Source organism: Malania oleifera, chromosome 8, assembly GCF_029873635.1.
Source record: "Malania oleifera isolate guangnan ecotype guangnan chromosome 8, ASM2987363v1, whole genome shotgun sequence".
Taxonomy (NCBI): domain Eukaryota; kingdom Viridiplantae; phylum Streptophyta; class Magnoliopsida; order Santalales; family Ximeniaceae; genus Malania; species Malania oleifera.
The window spans coordinates 80,235,730-80,251,242 of NC_080424.1; the positions used below are offsets into that span (position 1 = coordinate 80,235,730).

At 36.1% G+C, this 15,513-nt stretch overlaps 2 protein-coding genes across 2 annotated transcripts in view; both read left to right on the forward strand.

The window, feature by feature from the left end:
• The first annotated feature begins 4,313 nt into the window (after positions 1–4,313).
• On the forward strand, positions 4,314–7,321 carry LOC131161768 (cytochrome P450 81Q32-like). Its single transcript, XM_058117726.1, has 2 exons — positions 4,314–5,316; positions 6,466–7,321. The coding sequence occupies exons 1-2, from the start codon at positions 4,372–4,374 to the stop codon at positions 7,081–7,083; spliced, it is 1,563 nt and encodes a 520-aa protein (XP_057973709.1). The 5' UTR covers positions 4,314–4,371; the 3' UTR covers positions 7,084–7,321.
• A 6,216-nt stretch (positions 7,322–13,537) lies between these two features.
• Positions 13,538–15,513, forward strand: part of LOC131162767 (lysine-rich arabinogalactan protein 19-like) — a 44,217-nt gene continuing 42,241 nt past the window's right edge. The window contains exon 1 of the mRNA XM_058119367.1: positions 13,538–13,890. Coding sequence (XP_057975350.1) covers positions 13,538–13,890 — 353 coding nt within the window. The remainder of the gene's footprint in view (positions 13,891–15,513) is intronic.

The window sequence follows — 15,513 nt, forward strand, 5'->3', positions numbered from 1 at the left end:
AAAATACAAATATACTCTCAAGAAGATGTAATGAATCTTAAGAGAAATCTAGGTTTTCTGGACTGAGAAATATGAAAAACGAAGATCAAAAACCAGAGTTTGATTTTCATCAGTGAAGAATGGCGCACAACAACTTAATCAATATGACTTTGTGCGATTGGGTTGATTGGAGTTACCCTACCACAATTAGGGTTGCCCTTAAATAGTAGATTTTGAAATTTGATCGTTTGCGCAAAATCTGGAAATAATATATTCTGAAAATAGTAAGAAATTGCACTATTTAAAACTTAAAACAACAATACTTTAGTTGCCCAAACTTATACCTCAGTCGACCGAAGTTATTAAAAATAGGAATTTTGGACAAGCAGTAGGACTTATGCCATTGTGTGGGACCTACAAGCCATTGTGGGGCCCACATGGGTCTTGAGGTGGATCTTGCATAAGTTTTTTTCCCTATTTATCTTTTTTTAAAAATATATTAAATAATATCTTATTTAGGAAAATATTTCCTAGAATGACTCTGACATAATCTCACTTCTTGGGAAAATGATGCGGCGTTGGACACATGGCAAATCTCGCTAGTTCATCCAACGAGATTTGCTTCGAAATTGTGATTTGCTCATCCATCCGTCGTTGGATGCGTGGCAAATCTTGCTGCTTGGTCCAGCGAGATTTGTTTCGTCCCTTCAATAGCCCTTTCTCCTTCACTTTTGTGCGCAAGCAGAGCGCAAGGGGCTACCTATGGCTACGTAGACGTTGTAGAGAGATGGAGAGGAGTAGGTTACCATTGCCGAGGGTAGAGTGCAGCAGAGGTTGGACATGTTGCAGGTGACCGTTGCTCGTCAAAGGGTCATCGTGAATGTTTAGGAGTGCCTATATATACAGAGAAGATGGGTTAAGTGGAAATGTTTACCATTTTCTCTCTATTGATAAAATTGAAATTCATATTTTTGATTGAAGAGTTTGTTAGTTGGTTTGATCAAAGTGTTAGTGTGCCGCTCTCTTAATTTGCTGTATGTATGCTGAAATTCGTATGTTGTATGCTATAATTTACGTTTATTTTATTTATTCTTCTATTTTTCTTAGTATAAAGAATATGAACCTAAAAATTTTTACGATACAGCAGTCAATATATTTGTGTACTGACAGGCTAGAAAATGAGTATCGACTTGCTGGTATACTGATTAAACATTTTTGTGGGGATTTGGCTTAGTTTATTTTGAATGTGTTCATAGAATTGTAATCTTAAGAATATTATACCAGAAAAATAGAATTACTATCTCATGAAAATATTTTTTTGTTTGGCATGATTCATAAGATTGATGGAAATAAAAATTCATCATATTCAATATAATATCAATTTTCTAATGTAATGTTAATAAGGTTCATGAATGCTAAAGTTAGCAAATGCTTTTAAATTGAAATAATAATGAGATTACTTTTATCCTTGTAATTTGAAATGCATTTATAAAAATTCTTATTATAATATATTTAGCAATAACACTTAATAATAATCATAATAAATAAAATAAGTCAGTTAATATATTATGATTTTAATTATCACAACAACAATAGTGATATAATTATAATGATTAATAATATAAATTTCATGATAATATAAAATTAAAAAAAATTAATTGAAATAACTAATATTAAATAGTAAAATTAAAATATGATAAGCAATGATAATATTGTTAATAGTAATTTAATTAATTAATAGTACTATTGTTATTGTTAAATAATAATAATAATAATAATAATAATAATAATAATAATAATAATAATAGTTGGAATATTAAAAAGTAATAATAGTTTATATGACTTAAAAGAAATCACAGCATTAAACTTGACATTAAAAGACATCAAGAAAGTGATGTTGTCTCTTCTCTAAAAAGGATGAAATTTTTTATGTTGTTAAAGTTAAGGTTGAAGATGGTCGTGAAACTCATGAAAATGATGTTGTCTCTTCTCTAACATGAGCAATACTTAGAGCCTTCGTAGGAGAACCAGGCAATGCTTTAGAAAAAAAAATAGTGCAGTATTAGTAAATTTAACTTGTCTAAAACTATCGAACTTTACATAGTACAAAGATGTGTTTCTTACAAAAGTCTTATGGAGATCTGACGGAAGAAGTGGATTTTGGAAAGAAAAATTCATAGGTGGATTACCAAAACTATTTGCTTGAAGAGGTCGCGAAAGAATAAAAGATACTTTAGGAACAAACCGTACAAATATAACATATGGTCAGATTTTTGTGATGAAGCAGCTCAATAAAGATTGAAATTGGCTTATTAATTGCTCTTTCTTATTGTTGGCTAGCTAAACAAACCCAAAATCCAGCCTACAATATGAACTAACTCAATTGAGTTCCTTAGGATTGCATGCTGATTGACCTGAATGCCACCTGCATGGTTGATGCAGTGGCTTGTGAATTGCATGCCGTATAAATTCATAAGATATCTGGCATGGTTTATGATTTGCAGGATGGGGAAATGTCCTATTTTTGGACGGCATGCTGCTGAATTATTGATAAGAATTTTTCCAAAATAATCAAAGTGTATGTGCCCGCATCCTTAACAAATGTTGCATGCTGAACTTTATTTTAAAGGATTACTGCATAATGAATTGAGTCGTGATTATAGTTTATTATCTAAACATAAATGAATAGATATCTTATGCGATGTGCTTATATATACAATTTTGTTTTTCGCAGATTTTTACCATATCCCGAGGGTCGATCTAAATGGACAAAAGCTCAAGCAGTGTTCCGGTAACAGTGTTGCTATATTGGGGGAGGGGGGGGGGAACTTAACATGTTCGACCAACTTCTTTTAGTTGACTTAAATCCTTACTAAATTCAGATCAAGTGAAAGGGGAACTTAAGTTCCAAATTTTGGATTGGGTGTTCACTCATGAAATGGATTTAATTTCAACCCATGAGAAGTCAAGTAGTTACGATGAGATGATTTCAATGGATGCAATCTTTTCAGTGGGCTGTGAAGCAATGTCTAGGTCAAGAGTATTGTTGCTTTCTTTCGGTGTCTTCTGAGAAGTTATTGTGAAAATTTAAATTAATAAATGATTCTTCGCTCCAAAATTTTAATTTATTATTATAATAACAAATAAATAAATGGAGAACACAAAGAATTGAAGTAATTCACGTTGTAATTGTAGTTAAAAAGATTTTTGAAAATGATATACTTTGAATTATTAATAAAAAAAAAATGAATGCACAGTAAATGTCGCTGTTTGGTCCAGCAGGATTTAAACAAATCTCGGTAGACCAAACAACGAGATTTAAATGGTAGTCCAAATAATTGAGTGACGCGTGGCAAGCAAATCTCGTTACTTGGTCTAGTGAGATTTTCCTATGAGATATGCTGGGCCTGACGCGTGTCAAATCTTACTGGTTGATTCAGTGAGATTTGTTTAAATCTTATTGGACTAAGAAGAGAGATTACATTAGCGTCATTCTGTGAAATATTTTCCTACTCCGCATTAATTCTGCAAGTACCTAAGTAGTTTCGTACGTACCTTCCTTCCCATGCAACCCGACTTTGATTTCCTCATATTTGATGCATCAATTATGGCCGGAGTTCCTGGTTATAAAAAAAATATACATATTTAGATTGTAAGCCGCCGCCCGCCACCCAAGCGTAGTTTCAACCTTCAAACGATCGCCTTCAGAACTATATTTAAAATCATAAGATATTTTATCCCGTGGGTGTGTTCCCCCTTCCCTTCATAGTTGTCACTGACCCCACCCACTAAACTTTCTATTTTTGTCCATTCCACCACACTCTCCGCAGTTTCAAAATTGGCGAAACTTTCTATTTTTGTCTATTCCGCCAAGTGCTCAATATAAATAAAAATTATATTTGGGAATTCGAATCCAAGAGTCAAATTTAAATTTGAGTAAAATTATAAAAAAAAATATTTATTTTTTGTACAAATACATAAAAATCATATTCATAATTTAAATTTCAAACTCTAAATATATATTATTATTTTTAAATATTTTTTAAAAATAAATAATATTTTTGAACCTTATATATATATATATATCTTATGATTGTGGAAGGTTTCAACCTTCAAACGATCGCCTTCAGAACTATATTTAAAATCATAAGATATTTTATCCCGGGGGTGTGTTCCCCCTTCCCTTCATAGTTATCACTGGCCCCACCCTCTAAACTTTCTATTTTCGTCCATTCCGCCACGCTCTCCGCAGTTTCAAAATTGGCGAAACTTTCTATTTTTGTCTATTCCGCCAAGTGCTCTATTATATAAACCCACGTACCCAACCCACAACCCTCCACAAACAACACACTTTCTCCATAGCTCGATCTAGCCACTAGCTATATAGAAACAATGGCAGAAATCGAATTGTTGCACGTAACCTTCCTCCTTTCCTTCTTTCTTTTCGTTTACAAATTCGTAATCTTGCCCAGACAGCGTAAGCCCAAAAATCTCCCACCCGGCCCTCGCGCACTTCCGGTGATCGGCCATCTCCACCTCCTCAGGGACCCCGTCTTCCGTGCCCTGGACGAGGTCTCTCAGCAATACGGCCCCGTTTTGTTCCTCCAACTCGGGAACCGGAAGGTCCTGGTGGTTTCCTCCCTCTCCATTGCCCAAGAATGTTTCACCAAAAACGACATCGTCTTCGCCAGCCGCCCTCACCTGCTTGCCGGCGAGCACCTCCAGTACAACTCCACGACCGTGCCTCTCGCCACATACGGCGACCACTGGCGCAGCCTCCGCCGCCTCATCACGGTGGAGATACTGTCGGCGTATCGCGTTGCCATGTTCTCCTGTATCCGGGAGGAGGAGGTGATGCTGCTGACGAAGCAGCTGTGGGATAGCTCCCCCGGCGCCGGGTGGACGAAGGTGGATGTGAAGACGAAGCTGACGGAGCTGGCGTTCAACGGCATCCTGGCGACCATCACCGGGAAGCGGTACTTCGGGAGGGACGTGGCGGACATAGAGGAGGCGAGGGAGTTCCAGAGGATCTTCAAGGAGTACACGGTGCTACATGGGAATTCCATGCTGGGGGACTACTTGCCGATCATGCGGTGGTTCGATTTTAAAGGGGTGGAGAAGGGGATGAAGAGGGCGATGAAGAAGATGGATGCGTTTTTCGTGTCTCTTATTGAGGAGCAGAGGAGAGTGAGGGGCAAGTCAGGGGCATCCTCGAATGATGATGCTGCGGGAGGCCACGGGATGAAGAAGAAGAGGACTTTGATTGATGAGATGCTGCAGTTGCAAGAGGTTGAACCAGAGCTGTACACCGACCAAATCATCAAGGGTATTGTACTGGTAAGTATGTGCAGGACTGCTCGTCTTAATTAATTTTATAATTTGTATATATATATATATATATATAGATATATATAATATCTTCCCAATATGGGCCATAAGCAAATGATTTAATTAGGGTCCTTAATATTTTATTTAATTTTTATTTTTATTTAAAATTAATTTTTCTAAGTACATCAAGTAATTTTAGCTGCACTGTGCACTCTACCCACCAAACACGTGAATTCCATGAAACTAAGAGAATGGTAAACGCATGCATGAGGATATAGTAATGAATTGAGAAATGAACGGTTAAATTAAATCTCAGCGGCAGGAGAGAGAGAGAGGCCATGCGCGGGTCTATAATCTTATATATACATATAGGCACATAAACTTTATTGTGTGTAGGGATAGTAACTATAAATAATGTTAAAATTATTATATTAAAAAAAAATTTCAGGGCCTCAAAATTTTTTGGGTCCTACACAAACGCCTCAATGGTCTTAATGAGAGCCGGCCCTGTTAAAACTATTTTACATAACTTAACTTATATTAATTATGTCTTGCATGTGTGTCAAGTAATTAGTCTTCCTTATTAATATATAAATCATTATTTTTTTTGTCATTATTTTTCATTAAACCTTTTAACAGGTATGTAACAGATAAAATGAAAAGTAAATCAAGAAAAGAACTAACTTAGAAGAAAGTAAATATTATTATTTAAAATGTCAAAATAAATCTAATTAAGTTAAGTAAGATGTGTGTAATCTTAATAAAAAATAATATGGAAACTATAAAATATGAAAAATTGAAAACAGTTTTTATATATTAACCAATATTCCATTTTTTAAAAAATGAACTGTTTGATTGGCTTAAAATGATTAAATAAATATGCACATAATTCAGAGACGCAAACAAGTTTTGATGGCCGCCTAATAAAATTTACTGGAAGGGAGAAGAACCTTTGCCCTTATTTTAATTTTATTCCTTTTTTTAGGGGTCCTTGGTGATTAAACAAAGAAAAAGATTTTTGACCGCAGGGGAATTTAATCTTGACTCATACTTGACCATGGCTCTTTTTGATGGTCTAAAATATTGCGACGGTTCACGAACTAGAAATCTATTCATCAAAGTCACTTTCATTTACAAAATCCTGTTCATGCATCGCAGACAATGCTCACGGCAGCAACTGAAACTTCGTCCACAAGCATGGAATGGGCGATGGGACTCCTTCTCAACCACCCAGAAGCCATACAGAAGGCCAGAGCCGAAATAGAAACTCACGTCGGGCTAGACCGAGTGGTGGAAGAGCAAGACCTGCCCAAGCTGGCCTACCTCCAGAACATAATCAACGAGACCATCCGGCTGTACCCGGCGCTACCCCTTGCGCTGCCTCACGAAGCGTCCGCCGACTGCACCGTGGCCGGCTACGACGTGCCACGCGGGACCATGCTGCTGACCAACTTATGGGCAATTCACAGGGACCCAAAGCTGTGGGATCGCCCGAGGGAGTTCGTGCCGGAGCGGTTTGAGGGGAAGGAAGGCGAGCGGCGCGCGAACCTGATGATTCCGTTCAGCGCCGGAAGGCGGATTTGCCCAGGGGCGAGCTTGGCAAGGAAGGTGATGGGGCTGACACTGGCGGTGTTCATTCAATGCTTTGATTGGAAAAGAGTTGGCCCGGAGAAGGTGGACCTGACGGAAGGAAGTGGGATCACCATGCCCATGGCGCGGCCCTTGGAGGCCATGTACAAGCCACGCTCCGCCACCGAGAAACTCTTACATGTCTGAAAGCCGGGGATTAGCAGCTGATCGCTATACGCACGCGCGCGTATGAGAGTTGTTAATTTACCAAAAAAAGCCAAAGAGACTGATGTTAGACGTTGTCTTTAAAGTTCGAGGTCCTTTCACTCCACGATGTTCAATTTTAACTGCATTGATATATTTAATATGTATTTGTCGCCGTCAACAATTACCTGTTTACAATTTTAAGAAGAAATTCCTCGAACGTTTCGAGCATGCTTTCCAAGATATAGGTCTTTTTAAATAATAATTCATAAATTTCAAAATTGACGATAAAAAGTAATAATAGATGCATTTATCATTTAAATATGTTATTTGGCCTAGTCTCCTTTTTCGGATCAAGTTAGATTTAATAATACTAGCCAAGAGTGAATGACAAGATAAAGCATATTAGGTAAGTCATATTGCATGACCAGATAAAAGCACTTTCTTAAATAAAAATTTAGTCAGTCATATTCTAACCATAAGAGTGAATGGCAAGATAAAGCAGGTTAAGTGAGTCACATATCAGATGACTACATAAGAGCACTTTCTTAAATGAAAATCTAGTCAATCATATACTAACCACATGACTAGTAGAGTATTCTCATATTTTCGAATATTACATAAATTTTGATGCTCATTTTTTAGTTTATTGATCTTAGTAATTTTTTTTATCGACTTTTGTGCTAGAGGGGACTTGGGTTCCTTTTGAAGAACGGTTTGGATTTAATTGCACAATAAAGTGAATTTGGGGCTTCAATTTTTGGTTACTTTTTATTTTTGTTTTAGGAATTTTGTTTTATTAGAATAAGCTTTGTTGAGTTCACAAATACAAAATAAGGACAAGGAGGCAATTTTTCTTACCCCCAGGGTGTGGTTCAGGTGATAGTACGGGCTGCGAAAGTGTCTTTCACGAGGTCAGGTGTTTAAACCTTTCCGGATTCGTTTCCGTCCCTGAACTCCTAAATTTATATTCCTTTTGGAGTTGTGGAGTCAACTTCAAGGGGCGCAAAATTAGTCACGTGAACCGTAAAACAAACACGTGGATACTTGGTGTGTAATCCAAAGAAAAAAAAAGGAGGCAATTTTCTTTGCCTCCAAAGATACTTTGTAACTATCAAATATGAAAAATTGAAAATAATTTTTATATATTAACTAATATTCCATTTAAAAAAATGAGCTGTTTGATTGGCGTAAAATGATTAAATAAATTAAGGGACGCAAATAGTTTTTTGATTGGCTGCCTAACAAAAATATTTTAATTTATTCGTTCTTTTAGGGGACCTTGGTGAATAAACAAAGAAAAATATTTTTGACTGTAGGGAATTTAATCTTGACTCATACTTGGCAAGGAAGGTGATGAGGCTGACACTGGCGGCGTTCATTCAATGCTTTGATTGGAAGCGGGTTGGCCCGGAGAAGGCGGACCTCGACAGAAGGAAGTGGGATTACCATGCCCATGGCGCGGCCCTTGGTGGCCATGTACAAGCCACTCGCCGCCACCGAGAAACCCTTGCACCTCTGAAAGCGGGGGAGGTCTGCGGGTGCAGGCGATTAGCGGCTGACCGCTACATGCACGTGCGCGTATGAGAGTAGGTGTTGATGTTGTTAATTTACCAAAAAACCCTAAGAGGCTGATGTTGGACGTTGTCTTTAAAGTTGGAAGTCCTTACACGACGTTCAATTTTAGCTGCATTGATAAATTCATATGTATTTATTCGCCGTCAACAATTAATCGTTTAAATTTTTAAGAAGAAATTCCTTACAAGAGCCTGCTTTCTAAGATAGAGGTTTTTTTTTTGGTAATAATTCCAGTAATGACAACAAAAAATAGTAATATTAGCATATAACATCGAAATATAGTATTGGACAAGTTTAATTAATCAAATCAATTTAGATTTGATGTCACTGATCTAGATTGAATGGCAAGATAAAACAGATTAGGTGAGTGTTGGGGAATTAAGCCTAGAACAATAATCACACACGGAGAAAAATAAAGCACATCCACACTGGAATACCGGATATATATGATTCGGTCGAATCTGACCTACGTCCACATAGCACACACCACTGCACTATAAACGGAGAGAAAAAAATACAAGGAGGAGGAGCCACACTGCTCAACTCTACACTCTCTGTCTCACACCTCAACTCTCTGCACTGCACAACACTCTGCAACACACTTCACACTCTGCGCACAACTCCGCACACAGCTACATGCACTCTCACATTGCTGCACATATATATATACACACAGGGGGGAGTAAAATCAAAGAAGGAGGCTGCAGTTTTCAACAAAATCTGCAGAGCAGGTGGTCGCCATTCTTCAATGTCAAAGGCGATGGTTGGGTTGGTGCAGCTGTCGGCGACTCCACACCTACAAATTCAACAGTGAGTCATTATGTCACAGGACTTGCTAAGAGCACTTTCTTAAATGGAAGCAGGTCTAACAACTCACATGCAAATTAACGCTTCCCAGGTATACATGTATGCAACTAGCATGTCTCAAGAGCCAAAGCAAATCTAGTCAATCATATACTAACCAAATGACCATTAAATTAAATATGCTACTACATGAAAACCAAGTGATCTTGAGGTGCGCACACACCGGTGGAGTTTAGGCCAGCAACATGCCTAAAACATGATTTACATCATCTAAGGTGGGCTAGGGTGGAAAAGTGTCTACCTTGTTAATCACTTACACATGAATGAAGTACTAGTCTTCAATGCTCATAAGTAGTGAAGGTCTCATAGACCAACAACCAAGCTCAAATGTAAAACTGGCCAAACAACGTTTATCTCATGATACACGTGCAATGAGAAAATGTATATAAAAGGGTAGGCGGTCTCAGTCCCCTGCCTATAGGCCAATTCATTCTTTCATGCTTGATTCTTTAGAAATCTTCAGCATTGGAGATAGCCCCCAGAGGACATCAAGATCTCTCAAGTCATCTGTTTCCTTTTCTTCTGGTACATTACATAAATGTTGATGGTCATTTTTTATTTTATCTTTTTAATTTCAGTCTCGACTTGTGTGCTTGAGGGGACTTGGGCTCCTTTTGAAGAACATGTTGTGTTTAATTGCACAATAAAGTGAATTTGGGGCTTCAATTTTTGGCTACTTTTTACTTTTGTTTTTTTATTAGAATAAGCTTGTTTAGTTCACAAACACACTTAAGGGCAAAGAGGCAGTTCTCCTTGTCTCCAAGGATACTTTTGGAAACCTTTTCTTTTCTTATTGCAAAACCCTAACTCTTTGGTTTTTTTTTTTTTTTTTTTTCTTTTTAATAAAAGAGGACTTAAGGGAAGGGAAAAGAAACGCTAACACACAGATTCGACAAAGTTCTCTATTTTCTAGGGTCCCCTCACTCTCTAAATTTGGAAAAGTTCTCTAATTGCTATCAAGGTTGGCCCTTGCTCTACTTATCATAATCAAAAATCCAATTATTCTTCTCAAAATATTGAGATTTAATTTGGTTTTCTTTAGCTCTAGTTTGGAACAATTTTTTTTTGCAAGGTAGGTAGTTGATTCATGTAGCATAATAATTGATATAGCCAAGATTAATAGGCATATTGTTGTGAAAAACGAATGCATAGCAGAATAAATTGATCTTACAGCGCAGCACTCAATGGTGAAATATACAGAAAAACAATTACACAAATTATAATGAAAGCAATAACAATGATACAAAGAATTATGTGGTTCGACAATACCTACATCATTGGGAGCAATTGACAGTTTTTTTTTTACTATCTTGTGTCCAAAGACATGAACATATAGAGTTACAACATATACAATGTATATAACCCTCTCAGAGGTTTTTCCCCCTCAAAATCCAACCTATCCAATGTACCAAAATTTAAAATTCGAAAACTATTGCTGGGAACTCGAGCCCAACTGTCGACGGTTTCATACATACCATCGATGATTTAATACCGAGAGCAAAGATTCATAGTAACAAGCTCAAAACTTTCAACTGTTTCACTACACCTAGGAATCGTCGATGGTTTTACGGTTTAATCCTACAAACCAGCTTCTTGTTTTCTACCATGTTTTCTCATTGTATATGCATTCCACTCAATATATAAGCCACATATCACAACAATCTTCACCTTGGGAAACATACATGCCTTAGGAGAAAACTGAAAACGCGAACTCGTTGCTCCACTTGGGACAAAAATCCATATAGGTTGGGATCGCTTCTCATCTAGCAACTGAAGACAAAAATCAAGTCCAAGCAATGGTTGAACTTGTCTGTGGCAACTTTGGCTTCTACCATGAAACCTAACTCAATTGTAAATAGTGCGTCCTGAGACTATACCATGGACTTCAAACAAACTAACCTTCCCCCAATAGTAAACACATACCCTGTTATAGACCTTTACAACAATTTACATTGATTCTTCACAAAATTGTTAGCTTAACAAGGCTTAATTTTGTTTTGATAATGACAAACCAATGCATCTAATTGTTCTATCAAGTGTATTTACAGGTATTACAATTTAAAAGTACAATGAAAATGAATAATGGAAAACCATGAAACACACAAGTAAATGGAAGTTGACTATTGAAGAAAAGTTTGGATGAAGATTAAGCTGAAGGACATGAAGATCTAGATAGTGTATCAGAAGCTTAAGGACATGAAGATCTAAATAGTGTATCACGTGTATTTTAAAACATGTCTCATGTAAGTTCATCTCCATTTATGTTTGTTATGAAGCTTTTAGGATAATTACTTGATCCTAAATACCTTTTAAAGACTTGGAAAATATTTTTACAAAGTCCAAATGTTATTTCAAAAGGTTAAAAATAATTTTTGGAATAAAAAATATAAAAAATATTTAATTTTAGGATGTTCAAGCGTCTAAGGCTAATGCTATGTGATTACGTGCTTAAATTGCATAATTAGGTACTTTAATCCATGCGTTACGAATTATTATTTTTAAATTAAATGCCTAATTACTTTCAATATTTTAATATTATGTCATATTTATAATAGTTGAGTCTTATTGAGTAATTTTTGAATTTTTGGTATTTTTTTATTGCAGGGCGACTATTGAAAGCTAAAAACTGACAGTACTTCATGATATGTGTGTAACTCTCTCATCCGACCTTCGATTTAGATGATTCAAGATGATGTAGAAATAAAAAAAAAAAAAAAATGCTATACAATTTTAATGTTTTACATTTTGAGAAATACTGGATGCATCAAGGTCGAAATTGGATATGAAGTTACCAAACACTGTTTTGTGGACTATTTCGATAGTACTTCATAATCTGGGTGTAACTTTCTCGTACGAGTTTCGATTGAGGCGATTCAAAATTTTGGAGAAATCTAAGAAATAGCTCTACAACATTTGTGTTTTGAGCGTGGAGAGATATGGACGTTTACTAGGTCAAAATCGGGTTTAAAAGTGCAAAACAGACCTTGTGTTAACAAAAGAAAAAAAAAAATGAATAAAGGCCCATTAAATGATGTGCCCACGTGAGAGGGTTGTATAACCCATGCGCTGGTGTTTCCTTGGGGCACTGAATTGGAGCTAAAGGGCTAGGGAGTTCCTTTTTATTTGGATTGATTTTGAAAAGTCAAAGAGGAAGTTTTAAGTAGGCTATTCTAGAGTTTTCTTTAGTCCTTTTTTTTTTTTTTTTTTTTTTTTAAGCGGCTTTAGCCCAAGAGGAGGCTCTTCACGGCTGGTTTTTTCTTTCCCCCCCCCTCTCTCTCTCTCTCTCTCTCTCTCTCTCTCTCTCTCTCTCTCTCTCTCTCTCTCTCTCTCTCTCTCCCTTGTTATTTTTTAATACTTGTTCAAGTTATTTTTAATGATAATTTCAGTTTTGTTTATTTAAAGTATTTCTTTGGAATTTAAATATTTGTTTTGCTACAAAAAAACTGATTTTTAATGACGAAAGTATTAGTGACGAATTCAAATTCGTCACTAATAGTAGGGTATTAGTGACGGTTTTAGAAACCATTACTAATATGACACTATTAGTGACGAAAATGAATCCGTCACTAATAGTTTCGTCACTAAAAACCTGAAAAAATCGCGCGAAAATATTTTTCGTGCAGAATTTATCCCAGGAAAATATTAGTAACGATTTCTGTGGTACTAATGATGAATTAAATCTGTCACTAAAAGGTAAATATTAGTGACGATTAAATAACCGTCTTTACTATTATTTAAAAAAAATTAAAAAAAATTTACTTCAGAGTATTAGTGACGAATTTAAAAATTCGTCACTATTGGCCTGTTATTAGTGACGGATTTGAGAACCGTCACTAATACTTCTACTTTTTTAAAAAAATAAAAAATTTTATTTCACAGTATTAGTGGCGAATCTAAAAATTCGTCACTATTGCCTCATTATTTGTGACGGATATAAGAACCATCACTAATGCTTTGTTATTTATAAAAAAAAAATAAACGGAAAGTAGTAGTGACGGTTTTGAAATCATCACCAATGCCCAAAAACCCTATTATTGCTGTTCGCAGGATCTTTTTCCTCCTTCTCTTGGCTTCTCCCCCTTCCTCACCGCCTACTCCCGCGAATAGCTCCTGGTCGATCTCCTGGCTTGTTCCCCTTCCCCACCACCTGCTCCCGCGAACAGCTCCCAGTCGATCTCCCACTGCTCTCCGCCGCCAGCCACTGCGCCAGGTCCTCCTCTTCCCCTCCTGCTCCAGCGATCGTCTCTCCCAATCTCCCCCTGCTCTCGATCGACCGCAAGTCCGCTCCAGCTCCTCCTCTTCCCCTCATCCTGCTCCGGCGATTGATCCTCTCTCCCAATCTCCCCCTGGTCTCAGCCGGAAGCCCAGGTTCTTCTTTCCCTTTATCTTTTTACTTTCAAGCATATATTTACGTTGTAAGAATATACTAAATATTTAAAAAAAAAATTGAATGTATTTTGTTATTCTTTCAATGTTTGATTCCAACACAATGACATGCTCACATATATTACTTCAATTTCTAACATATAAGAATTGGTAAATGCTACACACATATTAATATAAACAAATTAATTACTAAAAGACAATCATGTTTGAGAGTTTTTTCCTAATTATATAGAAGTGTGTGTGTGTGTGTGTGTGTGTGTGTGTATGGATCGGAACTCCAAATAAGCCCTTCAAACCTACTTAGGCAGTAGTCAATTTGGGGATGAAAGGATTATCGTTTGCCTATTTATGCATTCTTGATAATTTATCAAATGAAGCACATGTAGAAATGGAAAAATAATATTATACAAAAGTATAATGTTTTATCTAGGACAATGGAAAAAATAGATTATAAATAGAAAAACCTAATTAATTAGTTAATGGAATTATATTTGTATGTATGTATGTATGTATGTATGTATGTATGCATGCATGCATATAAATAGGGATATGTAGGAATGAATCATGCATGCATGAGGAATTGATTTGAGGACTTTTATAGAGATAGATTATTATATAGATTTGTATGTAGATTACATATAGAAATATTATATATATTAGGAGGTGCCCCATAATGTCCCCCTAAGACAACATTCTCAATCTCCATCCTTCAATGTTTTTCTAGCCTTTATCCAGATTCTCGAAAATATCAACTTCCTTTTCTAAAGTTAATATATATGCCCACGTTTTCCCAAATCACAAATCTTATGGATGTTAATCCTTCTTTCCATCAACTTCTTTAATATATGTGGGGTATTTTGGCTAAATTGGCAGGCAGATTTTTGGAAGTCAATTTGGAGCCGTATCAATCTCTTGAGGTTCTCAAGAACTTCTTGGGCATGGGAATTTTCAAAATCAGTTTTGCAAATGATTAAACTATCATCTATTATCTATATTGCATCTCATCATGGTTTAGGGAGGCACGTACTGATGCTATGATTTGTCTTACTACAACTCGATACTCCATTGGTACTCTAATCTTTATATTTTTAAATTTAATTTCACGACATGTTACAAGGCACTGACAATGATATGGTCAGTCTTAACACAATTTCTTATTCTTTATGTGAAATGGGTTGGGGGTGAAGCACCCCGGTTTGACACTTGTAACAATAAATGGAGCAAGACTACATGAGATTCTGCTTCTTCACCCTCAAGAATATTCTTCTCAAATCATTCCTAAAGAAGAAGTTCATACCAAAGTGAATCTAATTCATGTGTTTTATGGTAAATAAATTGTTCCATACAAAGTGTCAATATTGCACAGATTGGAATAGGAGAAGCATTCCCCCAATATGCTCCTCCGTTATATATAGCTTTTCGAGCTAACGACAAATTACAAAGTACAAGATTTTTCATAACCTTATGTATCAATTTCTGGAACATGACACTGACATTTTCTTATTCATAGTATAAATTGACACATTTTTGTGTTTGATGTGATTATTATATTTTGTGTTTAATTTTTTGGCATTTTCAACTTAGTTATGATTGCATTTAACAGAA